At 38.4% G+C, this 20,860-nt stretch overlaps 1 protein-coding gene across 1 annotated transcript in view; it reads right to left on the bottom strand.

The window, feature by feature from the left end:
* DAPK1 (death associated protein kinase 1) overlaps positions 1-20,860 on the bottom strand; it is a gene marked incomplete at both ends in the record, with an annotated part of 89,252 nt that overhangs the window by 24,332 nt on the left and 44,060 nt on the right. The window contains 12 exons of the mRNA XM_080362361.1: positions 1,181-1,279; positions 2,441-2,539; positions 3,343-3,441; positions 4,817-4,936; positions 6,468-6,560; positions 7,770-7,859; positions 9,427-9,472; positions 9,617-9,769; positions 10,192-10,218; positions 10,364-10,412; positions 10,684-10,813; positions 12,041-12,179. Coding sequence (XP_080218487.1) covers positions 1,181-1,279; positions 2,441-2,539; positions 3,343-3,441; positions 4,817-4,936; positions 6,468-6,560; positions 7,770-7,859; positions 9,427-9,472; positions 9,617-9,769; positions 10,192-10,218; positions 10,364-10,412; positions 10,684-10,813; positions 12,041-12,179 — 1,144 coding nt within the window. The remainder of the gene's footprint in view (positions 1-1,180; positions 1,280-2,440; positions 2,540-3,342; positions 3,442-4,816; positions 4,937-6,467; positions 6,561-7,769; positions 7,860-9,426; positions 9,473-9,616; positions 9,770-10,191; positions 10,219-10,363; positions 10,413-10,683; positions 10,814-12,040; positions 12,180-20,860) is intronic.

Genomic DNA, 20,860 nt, shown 5'->3' with positions numbered 1-20,860 from the left:
TCTCACCTGAAAACTGATCCTTATTCACATGCAACTTCTACATACTGCGTGCTGAGGGACTAATCCAGTATTTAAAACAGATCGCTCACCAAGGAGATGCATATCGCACTAGACTTGCAGTTTGAGGCAGATCACTCTGACTACCTTGTTCAAAAGACACATCCTAATGAGTCAGGAGTATAGGCAGAGACCTGGGTACTTAGAAACCCAAGTCCTTTAAATGCATAACGCAATAAGCCTTTGAAATGGCAACCATTTTGAGTTTAGTTATGACTAGAGTTCTAATTTGCTTTTTGCTTGAACCCAGGAGGCTTCAAAATATTCACCTTCAATCTCCTTGCACTTTGTAACAGTTATGTGGAACATCATTAAGAAGTCAAATGTTTTACAAAAATACGCCATTGAAAGTAGCCCACTGAAGAGCAGAGAAGATTAAAACCCACCAAAAAAAGTAATTCTGTCAGAGTCTGAGAAATGGGATACCTTTCTGTACCTGGCAAATATACACCAGGAGACAATCCATGCTAATATGATAATATCAGAGCACTTGAACTGTATTCAAGATTTCTGTAAAAACTGAGGAAAAAGAAATAGTCAAATAGCACGTCCTGTGGTCCCTCAGCCTGCTGCTGCTCGAACAATATAAAGGTAGTCCTAAAGGATGCAGCACTTGGGAAGGGTTGTGGAACCCACACACACAGTTAAATTTGGGTCAAATGGATTTTTTTTTCTGTTAAGTCTTTTCTTTCCTGTTTTCTTACAAGAGTTCAGAGCTCTAAAGAAGCCCTCCTGAGCCCTCCTCTCATTTCCAAAAATGAGTGCTTAACACTTCAGAGAAGTCCTGTGATGACTAAACCCAAGATGACGTCAAGGCAGAAACTAATAAAAACCTTTAGCTGAACTCATAGAGCATATACCACCACCCATACCTTTGTGATGTTGAGTTTCTTCATCTTAAAGCTTTCATTTTCAAGAGAACCTGTGTTTTATAACAGTAGTTGGTTCATGGCACACTTTTTTTTTGCATAGTCTTCATCTATTAAGAGGTATCGAAACCTCCATAATTCTGCTACTTTTTTCAAATGCAAACATGCCAGAGGCTGCAAGGCAACACGAAGAGTTTTGACCACTCATACTAAAGCCTTAGGTATTGAAGGAAAAGAGAGTGCCCATGACTCACCTTGTCTTGAATGTTTGGATTGGATCCAATGCTACAGAGAAACTGAACCACATCCACATGCCCATACCGAGCTGCGACGTGGAGAGCGGTCTCCCCAGACTGCAATTACAGAAGAATATGCTGGTGTAATTCCGTATGTCCCCCCAAGACACGTGCCACTGTGTACAGCATGAATGCCTGTGTGCTGCAAGAGGTCTCCTCCCTCCCCACAACCTGGCAGCACAGCTGCGGTCAGCAGAGATCTCCCACGGACCAACCATAGCTGAACGTGACAGACAAACCACCACCTGACAAGCTATGTCTTCAAAGACTTTCCTTTTTCAGAACTTGTGTTCCTACTTAGTTTGTTCCAGGTCACAGACACAATGGGATTCCTGAGCAATAAGAGGAGGCAGCTGCATGTGCAGCCAGTGTTGAAACAGATGTCCTATTTCTATTTACACTATTCCCATATACCCTCCAGCACCCTGTGCACACAAATGTAAGTAGTTGTCCTAACACCTTGGTATATCCTGACATATTTTGGTGATTACATGTTATTATTTGCAACCTCTTGTTGACATTATATGAAAAAGAAATGGTATTTTTATTAAGAGAGTAACCTCTTTCCTAGCAGCCCTATCATGAGTCGAACACTACTTCTGCTGATGTGCATCGCTTTGCACTAGTTCCCTCAATAAAGCAAACTGTATTTCACAAGTATAACTGCCTCTGTACTGGAACTTTGGCTAGGATAAAAACATCACTACAGTATGAGATTTTAACAGCAACTAGTTTCTAGGGCAGATGTTGCTCAAGTAACACTGATAGAGACAAGGTAAGTGCTCATCAGCTATAAATTGTTAGGCTTCATTATATTCAATAACAGTCAAATTTACTTGTCAGGCAAAAGTGATTTTCAATCAAGAGGAATGAAAAAACAGAATCACGATTTTACCCTGAGTTCCAATGAGAAATCTCATCTTCAAGTGAAAATTAATTTAGATTTGTACTTCCCCACCTACCCACCATGTACTCACCACATTTAATATGCACGCGCGGTTAACATTTGTCAGGAAAATAATCAGTACACCCAGCTACTTTAAAGCTGTGTTATCACAGCCCTATATGTCAGCTTATACAACCACACTAAATCCAGTCACAAACTTGGAATTATGGCACGGCTGAAAACCATTTAAATTGAAAGACCTCTATCTTTGCTGAGATGAAGTTATAAAGAAAGATTCTCTGCATGAAAAATTAAAATATTTTTTTTCTTACCTTATCCTTAACATCCAAAGGACATTTATTGTCACTGAGAAATTTCAGCGTTTCTACATGACCATGCCGAGAAGCCCAATAGATTGCATTAGATCCAGCCTGTCAAAAATATGGGATTACAGATGTTATTGATCAATACAGAATCCTAATTATAGATTTTCAGCTGAGGTATATATGCGCTTAGATGTACACAGATATATTGAACAGCTACTCAAGCATATATGTACATATTTACCTTTTTTTAAAAAAAACCTTAAAATTGGTTCTACAATCCCACATACCAACAACGACAATGCAAAGATGATTAACAGGATCACTAACTGTCTGCAAGGATAATCCACTTCCCCTTGGTAAGGGAGTTTTTTGGAAAGAACAGTCCTGAGATAAAAACCTTTCTGCTGCTTACTTTACCATCTGTTAGACACAGAAGCAGAAAGTACTTCCAAGTTTGCTCTAAATGAATCCCAGATTGTTAGAACACATTTGGAAAAAAAACTTATTGCAAAGCACACCCTCCATCACATATGAGTTCTAGTTGTAACATTCTGATTCTATGATTCCCCATCATTAAAATGTACATTTAGCATTCCATATTAAAGAAAGTTCTCTACTGTCTTTTAGGGCAATCACTAATTCAAACTAATTGAGGCAATTTTCTAAGCACGAATTACATTTTAAGATTAGTATCATTCAATTACTTCAGCTAATAAAGTGATCAAAATCTGCACTGGTAATAAATGACATTATTAATTAATTGCTTTTATCTTTTTGCTGTGGAAGACAGAAAATGGGCTCTACAGCCCAGATTTTTTCATTTCCAATAAAACTTGGTCTGAACTGTTTCTCCTCTGCTAACTGTACTGAAAAAATTATTCAGAATGGTGATAAAGCAGAACGCTGACCTTATCTTGAACATCAATACGGGAACCACGCTTTAAAAGCAACTGAAGCATCTGAATGTTTCCACAGCCAGCAGCAATCAGCAGGGGAGGTGTACCATGCTAACAATGAAATACAAGCAAAAACAATACATTTAATTTTTGAAGGATTAAGAAAAGAGAGTGGAATACAAGACAGGCATTGACGCCAGAGGGATTTACTCTGGACTTCCAGTTTCTAATTAAGCCTTCAGGGAATATGATATAGAGATTCATTTGTCCCTTTGTCCAAAGAAATTTATTGCACAGCAATCGTCCATATTTTTGAGGTGAATTCACATTTAATGAATGATACACCACACACTAAAGGCATGCTTTTAAAATTAGGACTATTAACGTTAAGCTCTCATTAGCCCAGTTTGGCAAGGATGTTTCTCTTTGCAATTTCTTTATATCTACATTTTAAGCCAGGTTACATAAAGTGTTTGTCGCAACACCTCAAAGACACAAGCCACCAGCCTCATATGGGGAAGTTAAACAGAACCGCACCATTACAACAAAAACTACAGGGATTTCTTGGAAGGTTCAAGATTCACCACAGTAAAATAAGAGATGCTTCACTTTCGTAATGCTCTTCAATAATATCTACCAAAGTACAGGGTATTTTAAAAAAATGAACCCAATTTCATGATGGCAACATGTTACAATTATACAAAAATCTACAGAGAGTTTAATGAGTTACCAGGTTTTAGTAACCTTTTTATAAAAGCTCTGTGTTCTCTCCACATGCTGTAAGGACAACACTGAGACAATAGTTGAATTTGTATATAGTGATTTCAAATTGGGTCCATCTTTTTGAAACATCCTATACTTTATAATGAAAGTCAATATAACTATACAAAAGAGTGAAAAATTAGAGCAGAGATTATTTATCCAAGGTTAAACAGCAGAACCAGCAATAGAACTTCAGTCTTTTGGTCTCAGTTCCATTACTGCAGCAGCAGTGCACTGAAATGCTCTAGTAGGCAAGTCATTTCATTATGAAAATGAACTACACCATCTAACTTTATGTTTACGTAACCAGCTTCTGCAATATGGGACTTTTGTTTCTAACAGTGCTTTGCAAAGTCAGTTTTGGCAGTCTGTTTATTCCTACTTATTCTGCCATCTTCATCTGCCACAAGAAAAAAACAATTGCAAACAAAAGCAAAGGCTGATAAACCACAGCTCTTGACAATAAATTTAATTAATAGTTTTTCAAAGGCCTAGACAAAAGAAGAAGACACAAAAGCCCCACAACATGTTGGGCTCCATTTTCAGGTAGTTTGAGAAGCCTGAACACAGAATACATTAAAACTTCTCCTAAAGAAAGGCAGAATTATTTTGCATCCACTTGTCTTTTCATTTCAGGTGTAACATTTCTATTTTACAACCACATTGCTCTTTTCAACAGGGTGATAGCTAGTCCCCCACGCACCTCAACATAGACCCACACTACCTTGTTGGGTTGATTGACATCGTAATTTGTCAGAGATCCCAGAAGGTGCTGTAACCCAGGAACATTGTCATCATTGATGGCATGAATAATAGCTTTCATCACAAAAGAATCTTCTTCATCCTTATAATTAAAGGAGAAAGAAGAAAAATTGTTATCTTCAAAGAAAAAATCCTTATCTCAACAGCTGCCAAGACATCTAAAAAAAAATTTAAAGTAAAATTTTCAGTCTTTTAGAGTGCTTCAGCTGCAAATTGTAATCTTTCATGAAGCATACGGTTAACACATATGCATATTATTTGAAAACCCACACCAAAGACCCCTGCACTTCTTCTAGCACAATATACTTCCCTCTTCTTACACACAAACCCATTACACACTGAGGGTGCAAACAGGTTTCTTTTATTAGATGTATTTTCTTTTTCCTCCTAGGACTTTCAATAGATGCGATACTTGCATGAAATGAAACTAATTCCATACATATATGTGAACATCGAAAAAACCCAAATTGGAGTATCAGGTTTCACACCATCCAGGAATAGGACACAGTAGATGTAATTTGGACCAAACTTTTTTCTATTTGAATGGACCAGTTAAAATCTAGAACACAAGTAATGAGCCTAGATGCCTTTGCAGGTGTAACTTTATTTTCCTCTCATGCACTAAAATGTGAAAGAACTGAAATTCAGTGAGCTAAATTTTTGGATCATTCCTACCTCCCCTCTCTCAAGGTTTCAGAGAACATTAACATCAGTACAATCCTTGCTGGTGCAACACTGGTGTGAAGTGCTGATCCAGTGTTAAAAGGCATACTTGTAGCTGGGATTTGGGAAGGAGGAAAAGGAGGGAGAAACCAAGAGAACAAAGAGCATAGGAGCAAAACAGTAAGAGGAGGGTAAGTGGAAAAAAGAGTGCAGAGTTGCACAGGATGGACTGAGGGCAGGTAATATGGATAAAAAGGGCTTTACAGAATTTTTGAAGTTTGAGCCTATTACTGTACAGAAAAGATGATGTTACTCGGCTCTAAACATATTAACATACCTACTTTGCTGATTACAGGGAATTTGTGAAGCGTATATTAAAACCTGGAGAATAAGCTAAATAAGAATGCTTTTGGATTTACAAGCACTTGTAATTACAAAGCATACAGCAATTGCTCTTGATTACTTAAATCTAGTAAGACACATATAATACCACAAACTGAATACTGGCCAACTTTAAAATTTCTTCCTTAAACAACTGCTTGTTGTGATACTACTGTCTAGCATTCATCAGATCTAACAGGATCCCAATGATTTTGAATATTCTGTTAAAAAATGGATTATTATTTTACACTACAGAGAGCCATGAGAAATTCAGAAGCAACTTTTTCACATTATAATAGCTACAGTACAAAAAATCCTCCTGAATCACACTTCAAAACCAAGATAGACAGCTTTCTGGAACGAGCTATCAGCTTCACCATGGTAATTAATAAATTACATTTCAAGGTTTGTGTCATGCAGAAGATCAGGCTATGGATAACTGATCCCTGGTGCCTTCCGAAAGTAATGACACACATTTTCCATAGCCCAATATTTCTGTTAGAATCATTTCAGAAAATGTTACGTTTCAGATGTAGTAAAGCATTCTAAGCATGTAAATACACACTTACCAGAGTATCATCACTCCTAGCGACACTCATGTTACTTCTGGACAAGAAAGATCTTGATAATCTTTGGCACAAGGATATCAAGCGTACTGATTGCTTTTTAAAAATAAAAAGAAAAAAGCTATATGTAAAGAAAAAAAAATCAAACCAGAATACTTGTGACAAGATGCTGTTGCAGCGATTTTAATGGAATACCGTCATATTAGCAAAACAAATTGGTGTTTGTCTTCAATACTCTCCATCTCTTTTTTATATTGCATTTGAACCTTCAATCTCTTTTAACATTTATAATCCAAATAGGCTATTCATACATACTAAGCAAAGCTACATAACGTTTTTGGATTGCTACTATTTCACCAAGCTGTTCAAATACAAAGCAAAATAGATTTGTATTATATGCTGTTGTTTGCATTGAAAACATTTAAAGATACATAATTTAAAGTATGTACACACAGAAAACCTAAACTCAGTGTACATTAGCTGACAGCATTCCTTTAAATGACATGTTACAAAACAGTTTAAGAAATTCCTAGACTCATCATTTCATTCTAGGACAGCAGACTAGTACTTAAATTTTGTTAATACCATAGATGTTCACCTAATGAAGACTAACCTGCAGCAAAGAAATTGTACTGCATAGCTGTGTATTTTGTTCCTTGGTCCACAGCTTAGCAAAATCATCCTATTTCTTGGTATTTCTAGTAGTAGTGACTTTTGTTGTCTCGTGTTTCAGCTCATGATAAACAGATTCCTCATACTGCAGTACTGCCCTTGCTAAGCTTCAGTGTGAATTCCCCAATATGCACACTGATGCACATCTTGATGGCTCCTTGCACAGATCAAAGCTTTCAGCTAATACCTTGCCCCAGTTCCGGAAAGGTTAAGTGATCCCAACCTTCTAAACAGTTCGGTAGTCTCGGACCAGAAATCCTTTGCAAAAGAGACTACTGTTTCCTTCCTACTCTGTGGAGTGTTGGCATTAACTACTGGAAGAGTTAATTCTGCAAGGCCTGCTTAAGGGATGTTTGATTTACTGGCATTCCTGTACATGTACCTACACTCAGAAATGCCTTTTCTCTGAAACACTGCCAGGACAGATGATGACAGCATACAGCTAGATGCATAAAACAAACAATCTACGCACAAGCATTTGTATGCAGATCACTAACGAAGAAGCCTCCAATACTGAAATACTCAAGCACCTAATTTATTCCAAATGACAGAGGCACTGATGTTTCCATGGAGCAGGTAACGCTACTGAATTTGTGTGCCACCAATGTTTTGTAGAAGTATTGAATGACTTACTTTCCATTTTCGTCGTGCTGCAAACTTTTTGAATTTCTCCATATTCACTGCAGATGCTTTTCTGCTAAGTGCTTGCTGGGTGTCTTTAGGCTATGTGCAAAAAAAAATAAAGCTGTTGTGAAATATCCCACAATTACTACCAGAACCTTCAGAAAGCATCTTCCTGTATGCCTGTCCTTCAGTGATGACTTCCAGTTACATTATAATAGTATAATAGTACTCTAATCATACTGTAATAATAAAGTAATTTTAAGCATGATTTTAACATTTACAGCCTAGTGGGCCATACAGGTAGAATTTACTGAGAAAATGCCCTAAAGGAAATCAGACCTTAGACTATTTCATGCAACACTAAAATATTTTTTTTCATTTTAAACAAAAAAGCCAACAGAACATTCAGCTTTGTCCTTCAACTCCCTGTGGCGGAGGCATTGGAGAAGTCCTGTCTTCTAGGAGTATTTCCTGGCTGATTTTAAATGCAGCCAAACAGGCTCATTTCAGGCTCAGTGTAATCAGCTGGATTGCTTCTGGAATCACAGAAATTCGCAAACCCCTGCCCGTGCAGCAGGCCGTAAGGCTGCACCCTTTGAACTTTCACATAGACTAATACTAAGCATCCGTTACCAGTGGTTTATAGCAAAATTTACATTATCTGACCCCACACTTGAAGTAATTTTTATGGAGAAATGCTGGTAAAAGTAGTGATGGGAAGGAGGAAAAGAGGATATGACCAGTGTGGTAGCGGGGGAGAATGCCCCCAAAGTTAAGATATAAAGGAACATAACACTGTACAAAACAACATGGCTTGTTGCAGGAGCGAATACCTTGGTCCCTGGGAGACAAACTTGGACAATGATTGCTTCAACAGTTTAAAAAGATCATTTCAACATGTTAAGCATTTTTCAACAGTTTAAGATTACCCCATCAAAAGGTCAGCAAAGCACATCAGGTATCAATACTTCTTCCAGCCGAATTTGTACTTTGGCCTATCGGTGTAGAAATGTCTGACCTGGGATGCTAAAACTGTAAACTGGAGCAGCTGTGGCATGGATAAATATTCTGCTAACTGGTTCTCTGGGAAGTGGAATGGGATCAAACACCCACTGTGCATCCCCAAGACCCAGGGAATCAAGGCCACTGAAGAGGTTTACTATTCACCATCAGAATACGATATGGAATTGCTCTCTCTCAACCTAGTAGCACCACAACAGCTCAATCCAAACCAAACACGGTGGGACACTGAAAGAAGAAGCAGACCACCACCCCACATCAACTGATTTCTTCAGTCTAAAGAGGAAGGATGGGATGGAGATGACCCTTTTTTCCAATCTAAATAAGAAGATTAAAAATGTGATAGAAAATTGGTCTGGGTTCAAAGAATGTATCTTCATCAGTCCAGTGCTCCCTGGAGATTAGCTTCTCTGCCTGAGCATGGTTTTAATCTCAATATTGGGCTACTTTGTTATTGCTGACTCGTACAGAAGATATGTTAATAAAGTCCGCACTCTGCATGTGTTAGTTTTCATACAGATAGCTTTCCAAAACAGTAAGTTAAACAAATATGCCAGTTTTCCTTGTTAAGGAACTTGAAAAGTGAAAGCTAAGTATGAAATGAAGAATGATTAAAAACGAGACAGAGAATGAATTACATGCTAACCTTGATCCAAGGATGCAGCAAACTGTCTTGAATAGTCATTCTCTTCCTTTAATAGAATAAAAGAACTATTTCAGATAGTAAAAAATACATACTGCTATATGTTTCTTAAACTAACATCTCAAAATATCACACATTATGAAATACTAGAGACATAGGCTGCAACAATGCATACACAAGCGAAACAACTCACTTTGGATCCTTTACTAGAAGTCTTCGTATAAAATCTTTAGCTAGGGCACTAGTATTACTGAAGAACTCTTCTTCGAATTCATAATTCACAGCAGACACATTTGCTAATGTTTCCTGTTTGGTTTCTCCAAGAAATGGTGATGCACCACTTAGACTGCAAGACAGAATATTCCTCTCATTACCTGTTGTAAAACTGCTGTTTCAACCCCCTCTGATCAAGTAACAGCAGAAAGTGAACATTTTTCTTTTGTGCTTTAAGACTGCAAACATGCTTTCATGAAGATGTGATCTAGCAGGGCAAAAAGCTTTGCTGTACTTTCAGAGAATATTGATTAAGATAAAGCCACTGTGGAAAATCACCTACAGCTTTGAAGACAGCTTCCCATGCTATCTAAATTCTCATTAATGGTCATTCTGTCAGTAATTATATTACTGTTTTTTATGATCATTCAACCTGAATCATGATATGCAATCAAAATGGTTTGACTTGTACAGGCACCACCAAAAACCCAGAAGACAGAATCAGTATTAAAAAACCAGCATTTTTAAGAATCACCCATAGATTTTGGTACTTACAGAATGTAAGTTATTACACCAATGCTCCTGGAGTGAAGAGGGGAAACAAAAAAAAAGGGGGGCATGAGAGAAAGGGAAGAGAAACGGAGGGAGAGAGAGGAGAGAAAAAAAAAAGGTTAGAACATAAGAATAATTATGAGTTATTTATTTCAAGTAAGATCCAATAACTTACCACATATCTGCTTCAAGACCAAGAGGCTCATAATTTACTATTTCAGGAGCTAAAGGAGAAAGCAGGAAGGTCAGTACCTAGTCAAAGAACAGACCTATGTCATTCTGAGCCTATATAAGTCAGAGATAATAAGCTAAGATGCTGATAGACAAAAACACCTTAATGTAAGTCTTAACTTGGAACGGAATGCTACAAATCGCTTACTTAAATTTCAAAATGTTGTGAATGACAAACAAACTACACAATCTCTAGCTCAGCCAAACCAAGCTCAGCCACATACACTGTTTCGCAGACTGAGAAAGAAACAACAGTTTTCTCACCAACAAACTCTGGCGTTCCGAAGATATTTTTGAATTCATTTCCGAAGTCAATTTTGTGTGCTAAACCAAAGTCAATAATCTTGATTCGAGGCTTTGGTACATTCCTGTCCAACAGCATTATGTTTTCAGGCTTTGACAAGGAGGAAGGGAGAGAGAAAAAGAGATTATACACAGATATGAAATGTCTGACACATACCAGCATTCTTTAACACTGAACACTCCTCTTTACCTTCTCTTAAGCTGATTGAATTGTGTCTTCAGCATAAAAGTCTTGTATTTTCCTATTATGAGCTAACATGCCCTAAAAATTAACTATAGTAAATTAGGATTTCATTTTCTTCCTTTGCTCCCTACATTTCAACTGTGTACTTCTATTGTTCTGCATACTTTAATTCTTGCTGGATACTTCAATTCACATATTTTTGGTACTCAGCATATTTTGTTTTATTATAAGAACACTAGCAAAAATTTACATTTCATATTCTAGGAAATGTATTTCTTACTAGATTCATAATTATTTTCCCTTGCTGACTGTCATACAATGACCAAATATATTACTGTAGGTAATGAGGATAAGACTGGAAAATGTATGCTTACACTGAAAACCATTCCCTTCCCCACCTCATCCCCAGGACACAACACCTCTTTCAGAACTGCATCGCATTATAATAATTATGCTTGCTTTTCCTATTATAGATATAGCTGCTAACTTGAGCAGACTTCAAGCATGTTCAGCTCCCTGCCCCTGAAAAAAAGATCTTACAGAGGAAAACATTTTGCAATCGAAACATTAAAAAGCAATAACTGAGTTTAGATACAAAAGCTCTCTTTTCATTACCAAAAGGACACAATGAACAGTTTTTCTAAAAACAAAGTTCCAAAAGCAAAAAAAGAATAAGACATTATCTGCTCTGTCTCCTCTACAAGAGTCTTTGTACTTAACTCCGTACAGTTTAAATTTAGTACCTATAAATAATGTTAATGTAAACATAAAATATGTACAACAGAAAAAACAAAACCCAACAAGAGGTTGAAAAAAGGTACCCTCTTCAGAACATTTCATCCAGGTCCCACTTGCGTTCCATAAAATCATAATCATAATTTTTATTTCAAGACTGCTTGGTTTAATTTCATCAGACGTTGCCATTTTCCACAAAGAATCTTACATTAAATGCAGATGGGGTCTATTTACAGTTCAGTAATTTCTTCTCAATGGCTGAGCTCTCTCCTGTCTACACAAGCTAGCAAAACAGAGCTATGGCCAAGATCTGCATGGTGGCAGATTTGTGGCTGATGTTACAAAGGACTTTAATGGATGTTGCTTACAGTTGTCGAAGTTTCTATCTGCTCAACACACCTTAAGATCAAAGTGGGCAATTTGCAGAGAGTGGAGATACTGAACACCATTAAGTATCTGTTTGAGAAATTCTGTGGCTTCCTCCTCCGTGAGAGATTCCTTCTCAGCCAGGAAGTCGAAGAGCTCTCCACCTGCAACACTTGGAAAGCAGAAGCAGAGTTACTGAGGAGCTCACTTTAACCAACAGGTTCCTTTAGCATGTATGTTATATTTGTACTCTAACATTACAGCCCATTTGCTACTAGGAAAAGCCACCAGTGTACTTCAGACTACTTCCAGCATGTGTTTTAGTTGCACGGGCAGAAAGAAGAGAGGAAAGAAACGAGGAAGGTACATAAGCACAACTAGACTTTTGCATTTGAGGCAGAGAAATTGAAGACGACCCTTTTCTCAGCTCAGTCAGCAGTCTGGCAGGAGTGATGATAATTGTCAACAGAAAAAGAGATACTGAAGTGAACAGGCAACACAAACTACAGCTATTCTTAAAACACAACCAATCATCTCCTCTCAGTTTAAGGACATATATTGAGATGACTGTCCACTGCAGCGAACTGTTTTTCTTGTATATAAAAGCAGCATTATTACCTAGAAATGTCTTAGAGACCACAGAGGTGGTCATATTATCCCCCATATTTTGTATTGCATTTATATTAAAAAAAATCTGGAATTACACCCTAATTTATGTTGCCTTTCCACATGGAAAATACTATTTAAAGTTCTGATTATGAAAACTAAGGAGATTGACATATAACAATACCTAAACAGTCTGGGTAAATTTCTGGAAATACATTTGACTTCTTTATCATGTCTACTTTTCAAGACACTTAATCTGCATTATTGTAATGCAAATTGCATAAAAAGTGTATTTTAATGAGTCCTTGGAGCTTTCACTGAGCTGCCTAGATGATAATGAGAGTATTGTTTTGGGTATTATTTATGTTGTAATATTTTCTGCTTGAAAGCAACTATTGAAACTAAGTGCCACTAGATATAAGAATTATAGAATGGATGGAAGAGGTCATTTTTGTTGTTGTTGCAGAGACATTAAAATGAAATTCCTAAAGATTAAATGCAGTTCATTATTTTATAGAGGCTGGGCAGAAACATTTTACAAATTTATACACATGCATATTCTGATGGGAAAAAATAGCAAAGGGTTTTCAAGCTAAGGTCTGTACCTCTGCAGCACTTTGCAATGAAGGACAGAAACGTGGATGGTGATGCAATGGTGGCATTTATTTTCATTTCCAGCTACGGGGCTAAGGGCCTTTCCCATGACATAGAACTTGTTTTCATGTGTTTCCACGTGGATGTTTGCTGCGGTTGCCGGGAGGCTGTTAACCAGTGTGCAGCCTTGCCAGCAGAGCAGACAGGCTCACCCCAGCTCCCTTCCCAGCCCTGGCAGCAAAACCCAGCACCTTTACCCACTCCACATGGTTTGGCCCTGGGATAGCTGGCACAGTTCGGTGAGCCAGTGGGCCAGACCCTTGGCTGAGGAAGAGGCTGGAAGACCACACCAAACACACAGTTTTCCTGTCTGCTTTTCAAGCAGATCACTCACTCTGTCAAACAGTGAAAGAAAGCACCTGCTGATGCAGAAAGTGTTCATCAGCCATCACACGTGTAACAGAGGCGCTCAGAGCCTGCACTTTTTGCAGTGCCAACTTGCAATGCTGCTGCCCACTCTGCAGTCTGAAACAGACCGAGGCAGCATCACACAGGTACAGGTATGTTTTACGGTGGCTACAGCTTGCTCTTAGTCTTGTTGGCATCGTAAAGATACACAGCCTCTGTGAAAGTCACTTGTCATCTATGAACTCCAGCACTGATTATACACGTTTCTTTTAGATTCAAAAGAAAGATTTAGTTGCCAAAATTTACTTATTTTTGAGATATCTAACAAAGAAATGCATCTATATTTGTGTAAAACAGAAGCAGCCTCTTCATCTTTAGCAGCTTCTTATCTGCAATCATTCCATTTTCTGCAATTTCATACCCTGAAAGCTTAGACCGCATGAAATTACAAGTTTGATGTACATGTGTTTTTATGCAACTCAAAGATGTCACATTTGTGAATAGTTAATTGCATGAGATTGTATACAGCTCTTCTCCAGCACTGCTGAGTAATATCCTCTTGTCTTTGCCACAGGTTAGTTGTAGTGAGATTTCTTTTATATCATAGGCCTTATAATAGCATGAAATAAAATGCTACTTGCATTTCATACATAATATACTTAAGCCTACCAGTATTCAAGAAGAGAGTGGACAATGCCCTCAGACATTTGGTGTGAACTGTGGAGTTGTCATATGATGATCCTTGTGAGTCCCTTCCAACTCAGGACATTCTATGATATACACCTAGTACTTGCAAATCTTGAAACTGAGGTCAAGAGAAGCTAATGGGTTAAAAAAAAGTGCATAATTTTCTTACAATTGCAAGTTAATTAGCAAACATGGTAGATTTTTCCAAAGCAGTGTGTGCTTAAGTACTGTCGCCGTAAGTGACTTGGCAGCCCTTGCTTAAGGAGTAGGTGAGCGAGCAGGGATTGGATGTATTAATAACACACTCCAAGCTTTGTTCCAGAAGCAGCTGTACCTCTGGTCTATGGGATTTTAGTGCCCCTTTACATTAGACATGTCACCCCTAACCGCCTAGGGTGAGATCCTGTGGGGGTTCACCTCGAGACTGGGGCACTGTGTTGTCTCCTGTTGGTATCAGGTCAGCTGCAGGGGTGAGCTCAGAAGCCTGTGTTCTGCCTCTGGGCACTGCCATGGCTGGCAAGCACAAGCCTGGCTTCCTGGAAAGGTCCCTCTGCTTCAGGTGGCCTCCAGTGCCCTTCCAAAACGAGAAGGGCTGTGACCCACATCCCCGCAGGAGCTCAGTAATGCAGGCCATGTTTCTTAGCCTCCTCTTCATGCTCGTCAGAAGGCTGTGTATCGTTCTGCTGACTCTGGCAGGTCTCGTATTAAGCTGTACCACAACGGGTACAGAGAAAATCATGGTATCACTGCAAGGCAACTACTTCAAGCAAGTAATAGAGAGCAAGCTAATGAAGTCTTCACGAATCTCCTAAAATGCTGTTTGGTTTTCAATGCTAGCCCCGTGCCTCAGCCAGGATAACACAGTCTCACAGTAAACACCGCACATTTTACTGTCCCATAGTACTGTTCAGAGGTGGTGTCAGAAGCCAAGCCAAAAGGCGCATTCCACCAATGAACCTGTGCATATCCCCTCATGCTGAGAGCAGAAGGGGCAGAGAACTCCATACATCAGCTTCCACAGCTCATCTTTTTGAACATCACCTGCTCCCAAGAAGTACATTGGTTCTATCTCCATTACAATGTCCTAGCTTTGTTTTTAAGTTGGTTTTGGGGTTGCTGGTGCACAACCTCTGTTGCAATCTGGCAGAAACCAGATCATCGTGTGTGTTTCCAGAGCTGTGCAAAATCAACCCCAGTCTGCCTTTCGGGTCTGCAGAGGGGTCTGGGCAGCCAGTGTCTAACAGGCTGGATACAGATTGTCTCCTGAAGGGAGGAAGAGCAAGAGGTTCACCAAGCACTGCTGTTTCTTCTGCAGAGCACTTCTGGGTATCCATAGCTAGTATCCTCTGGAAGCAGAGAGATTCTTCCCATTCAGCTTCCTGGCTGTGAAGCTGGTATGAAAAGAGCATGAGGACTCACTGATGTTTTGGCTGTTGGCAAGGAGACCAAAGACTTTTTCAACTTTCCAACTGCAGGTGTGCATAGAACCTGGGAGGGAGAATAGTAGGACAGCACCCAGACTGACACCAAGGTTGGCCAATGAGCTATTCCCTACCATTAAGGTCATGCTCAGTACACAGCCAGAGATGGCTTTTCCAATTTTTTCTCTTTTTTTTTCCAGGACCAGTTGTTTGGCATGATTGTGTTCGACTGCAAAGTGCAGTCCGGGTCTCTGCTCTTTCAGGATCAGCTGCACAGGACTGATGCTCATGATCGCTGCTCGGGAGTGGATTGGGTATCAGTTTTCCAGTTTGGCGACTGATTACATGGTATATCCCTCACTTCGTATATTCTTCTGCTGTTATTATTGTCGTTTTTTTAATCTTCCTTCGCTGTTCTGTTAAACTGGTTTTAACCTGACCCACGAGTTTCACCTTGTTTTTCCCAATTCTTTCCCCCATCCCATCAGGGAAGGGAGGAATGACAAATTGGCTGTGTGGTTCTAGTTGCTGGCCGGGGCTAAACCATGATACACAGCTAAATTCCTTTACAGCTGCAAAGCCTCTGTGTTTGACTTCACATACCATTTTCCTTTAAAGCACTAATTATTTAATGTTCCTGTATAAAACCTTTCTGTTTACCTTTAAACTAAGTGAAAATTTTGCAGTCATAATAGGTTGTACAAATATTTTGCTCAATAAAATAATAATTTGTGACTGATGGAGGTCACATATTAACCCTAAAGGACACATTATTTTATTGACTATAGTATAACACAGAAAATCATAAGGGCTAAGTAAATACATTTTCAGTGTCACGACATGACTACATTTTATATTGCTTTCAAACAGCAGAGCACGTTTTTAGAAATATTTTTTATAAACATTTTCACTAACAGCAAAGCTGGTATGTGTTGCCTCCTTGATATTTCTAGGCTGAGGTGCTAGCTTTCCGAAAGTGACACAGTAAAATAAAGCTTCAGGTCTACTGCATTCTTCCTTATAAAAAGCAGTAGTGACAAAACCATTTCCCAGCCTTCCCAAAGGCAGGCTGACAGATGCATCTGCAACCCACATATCTCCCTCTGGGAAAGAAAACACATCACACCTGTGGAAAAAGGATTTTTGCATTGTGCTTTTGCAAGTTGCCAGGCTTTCTTAAATATGCTTAACCATGAAATGGAACTGATCACCACATCTCAGAGGAAGTCATTATGGGAACCTACACAGGGAACTTAGAGCCAATTAACCTTCAAAGTCAGTGTGGTCACCTTGTAATGACTCAGTCACACGCCATGTTGATCACACTGCTCATATTGTAACAGATTAATCTAAATTATCATTAATGATTATCTAAGGATTTCTGATTATGTTAAAAAAACACAAACTCCAAAACCTAAGCCCAAACACCTTGTTTGAAGAATCTTAACCTAGTAAGTTGACGCTTACAAGGTATAATTTACCTTGCTTAGATTTCCAAAAAACAAACTAGTAAAGTCAAATAAGAATTGCAGAACCAATTTATTCAATTTCATAAAGCAGATTCAATTTGATAAATTATCTGAATTCTTCTCTAATACAAACATTTCTTCTGTCAACTTGCAAAAGAAGTATTTTCCCTAAGGTTTCTGTGGTCAAATGTCTCTTGTGTGATTCCTCGCATTATTTCGAAACAGAAGTTGTCAGCCAAAGACTAGACTGAAACATTGCTACTTCTGTTTTATTTAAGGTTAAGGGGTTTTACATTCACTTCATTTCACAGCCTTTATGAATTGTGCAGTTTTGAACCCAAAAGATGGCACAGCATCTACAACTTAGCACTGCAGATCTTGCTTACCTGCTGTTACATCTCAGTAAGCACCAAAGATTCGATCCTCCTTTCAAAATTCAGTACAAGGTCACTCGAGAACAACTTTCTTATGACTTGTAGGTAAAATGAACAAAACCCTCAGAGCTATTTTTATCAAAAGGCAACTAAAAATTGAACAAACTCTGTGCAGATTTCAAGCTTCTCTGAAAACCAGGCTATTATATATGTAAAGAACTAAATTAACTCCCCAACAAGACAGGAGTTTGAAGAGTTCACCATTGATAATGCTCTTATCTACTTTTCAATGAGCAACTCATGACATCCTCGGAATTTTTGTACAAGGGTCTCTCATCCTCTCCTTGCTTTGTTCTGTTTTGCTTATTATTATGAAGGTACCAATAAGGTGGCAACTCTCTCTGAGACAGTGGGATGCACAGGACTAAGTTTTAAAGGATGTACACAGAAACTAACTTTTAAAAAAGCATAAAATCTAGTATTTAATGTATGATCACTTGTAGGTGAATGTCTTTCCTGTCTTTCTGAGCTAAGACTTTCAAAGCTTTCTTCTCCTTTTTTTTTTTTAATTTTTTAAAAACAGATATTAATCACTCAGAACTATGCTACAAGAGCTAATGGTCTTCAATTAAGCTTTCTAATGCAGAAATGAAGGTATGTTTTTTGCAGAGAAAATGATGAAAAGTTAATTCCAGCCATAGCTTCCCACTGAAAAGAGTCAGCTATTGCTAACAAGCTATTTTAAAAGGCAAGACCATCTGCATTACTTTCGAGCATTCTAAGGAACTACTATATAATTTAGGATAAGGATATTTATTCTCTGCAGCTGTGCTGAGAAACCATAAGCAAGGCTTTACAAAGTACCATACACTGAGTATATTTTGTAGGTCTGCAGTCTCAACTAAGACGTAATAAAGTGGAAGGAAAAACAAAACAGAAGAGACGGAGATTATGTATCCAATGCCAGCAAAGCGGGAAACAAGTAGGTGCAAAACATGCCTGAGGAAAGAAAATAATTGTCACTGCGCGACAGAGGCGTCTGTTTTCTAGTCTGTGAAGTCTGATAAAATGATGGCTTCAGCAGAGTTCACTGGGAATAGCTCAGCATTACTAACATCTAAAACAGACTTTGCTGCAGCTGGAAAAAAAGCACTATAAAACTCTGACTAATTATTTGTGTGATAGGAGGAAAAAAAACCCAAACTATTAGATTTTTAAGTTAGATGAGGAAGAGGCAGTGTCTTCCAGTTCATATGTAATATGCACAGCATTCTTTGCAAGATGAAGAAAGAGTTCAGAGAGTGGGAATTTCAAAGGTTATTTCCAAACCAAGGAGACACTTGCCACTAAGAAAGACCTAGAAATACAAAAATATGCCTGATTTCTCTAAATATACCAAAAGCCTGTAATAAAGTAAGGCTCTTCAAGGATACGTCATGCTTGTGTGTGACTGCTGAATATTTTAAGGAAGCATTTTATTTTTAAAGTTTCAGAAATTAAAGGGTTTGTAATTTTTTTTTTTGTGGGTCAGTTTCCTGACAAAGTAGTTGAGAGAAAAACCTCCAAACACCTATGTGGATAAAGCTTTTAATAAGCAGCTTTGATTTCCATTCAGTGTTGTGAGGACCTTGCCACTGCATTAATTAGCTAACTACGCACATATTACCGCATACAAATCACCACCTTGAATACATTGCTGGCTGACATAGCATTTGCTGCAGGGGAATTAACTGAAGGCTTCTGCAGTCTGTGGTTCACCTCTGAGAAACAGCTGATTGATAACGCAAAAAAAAGCTTAGGAAGCTGCATGCTGTACTGCAAACCTCTTGCTGAACCAAGAGAGAAAAATTAATAGTGAACAAGCAACAGACGCCGTTGCCCTGAGACTTAGAATGGTAAAATCTGGCAGGCAGAGGGCAGCTGCAATGGCTGGACGGACACCTGTGGGCTGCAGCTTCTGTCAAGAGAAACCAGAGATACTTTTCCTCACCACTGCTTGTGTTAATACACTTGCTTACTCATACAAAATCAGTGCTTCTTCTGGGTTTTTGTTTTGTTATGAATTTCTCATACATAGCTGGAATGTTGATTTTTAGTTTTCTAAATGCTGGAAAAATTAAGTTACACAAACCCCTGTCTGCATGAGGTGTACTGCCTCATCTTGTAGTCATAAAGGAACGCAAGTCCTACGAAAAGTGCTATGTTCTAAACAGAAAGTAAAATGGTCACTTGGGATGGAATCTGAGGACAGCAAAACAGGTTATTTTATGAGCTTTCAGCTTTCTGTTTGTTTGAAATTCTTCTGTAAGAAAAAAAGAATGTCAAGGGAGTAGCTCCCTAGGCAAAATGTGAATATCAGAACATCAGAAAAAAGGGATTACATATTTAAGTGTCTAAGCATGAGATTAAAACTCCTATCTTTTGCCTCTACAATAGCTTTACATAATATCACAGTGATTTTGAGAATTACGAGACTTTACAGCAATTAGTTTATTCAGTTTACAAAGGGATTGCTAACATGTCATCTTTTCATCTTCTGCCCTCTAACTAAATAAATGCATTATCTTTGTGATACCCCAAACAGTGCTGCTTTGACTTGTAAGATCTGCAGAGCAGTTTGGAAAAGTGAAAAAAACCAAAACAAAACAAAACTCCAACTGCAATGACATGGGCAAAACAATTAGCTACACTGGAACACAAGTCGTTTGCTGAGCTTATAACAAAAACACTAAAACACACTGTCAGAAGGATTATCTGCTTCCATTTGATGAACGTTAGTGGGTACACACAGACACACACAGCAATCTTGCTGCCAAAAGGGCTCCTATCCCATGTCCAAGGGGAAAAACGAGTCCATTTCTCCTACCACTGTCCAGCTTTCAAGTCCAGACACTGGCCTGACTTAGTCTGCACCAACTACAGAGCAGAAAGCAAGCACAGCAGAAGCAGCAATACACTGACAGTAAGGTCACAGACAGCAAGGATGTGAGAGCTAGTACCAAATGGGGAGAGAAAGCAGCATCACAGTAATTTTGCTGTGTATTCACGACATGTTTAAACAGTTCTGAACAAAAACCAGGAGTAGCAGATACTCTGACAGGAATTTAATGAAGCTTTACTTCATAAAGGATGATAATTTAGCTTTTTAAAAAAATATTAGCTTAAGTTATACAAAGCTGACAAACTACTTTAAGTGTATACTCCTAGAACTAAAACAAACTCAACCCAGACTACAACAACTATTAGAGCAAACCATCACATGCTGGACTAAGGAGTGTAAAAGTATGTTGTAAT

The sequence above is a fragment of the Nesoenas mayeri genome (assembly GCF_963082525.1).
Source record: "Nesoenas mayeri genome assembly, chromosome: Z".
In the NCBI taxonomy this organism is placed as follows: domain Eukaryota; kingdom Metazoa; phylum Chordata; class Aves; order Columbiformes; family Columbidae; genus Nesoenas; species Nesoenas mayeri.
The sequence above is the reverse complement of the archived record's forward strand: the minus strand, read 5'-3'. Positions and strand labels throughout refer to the sequence as shown.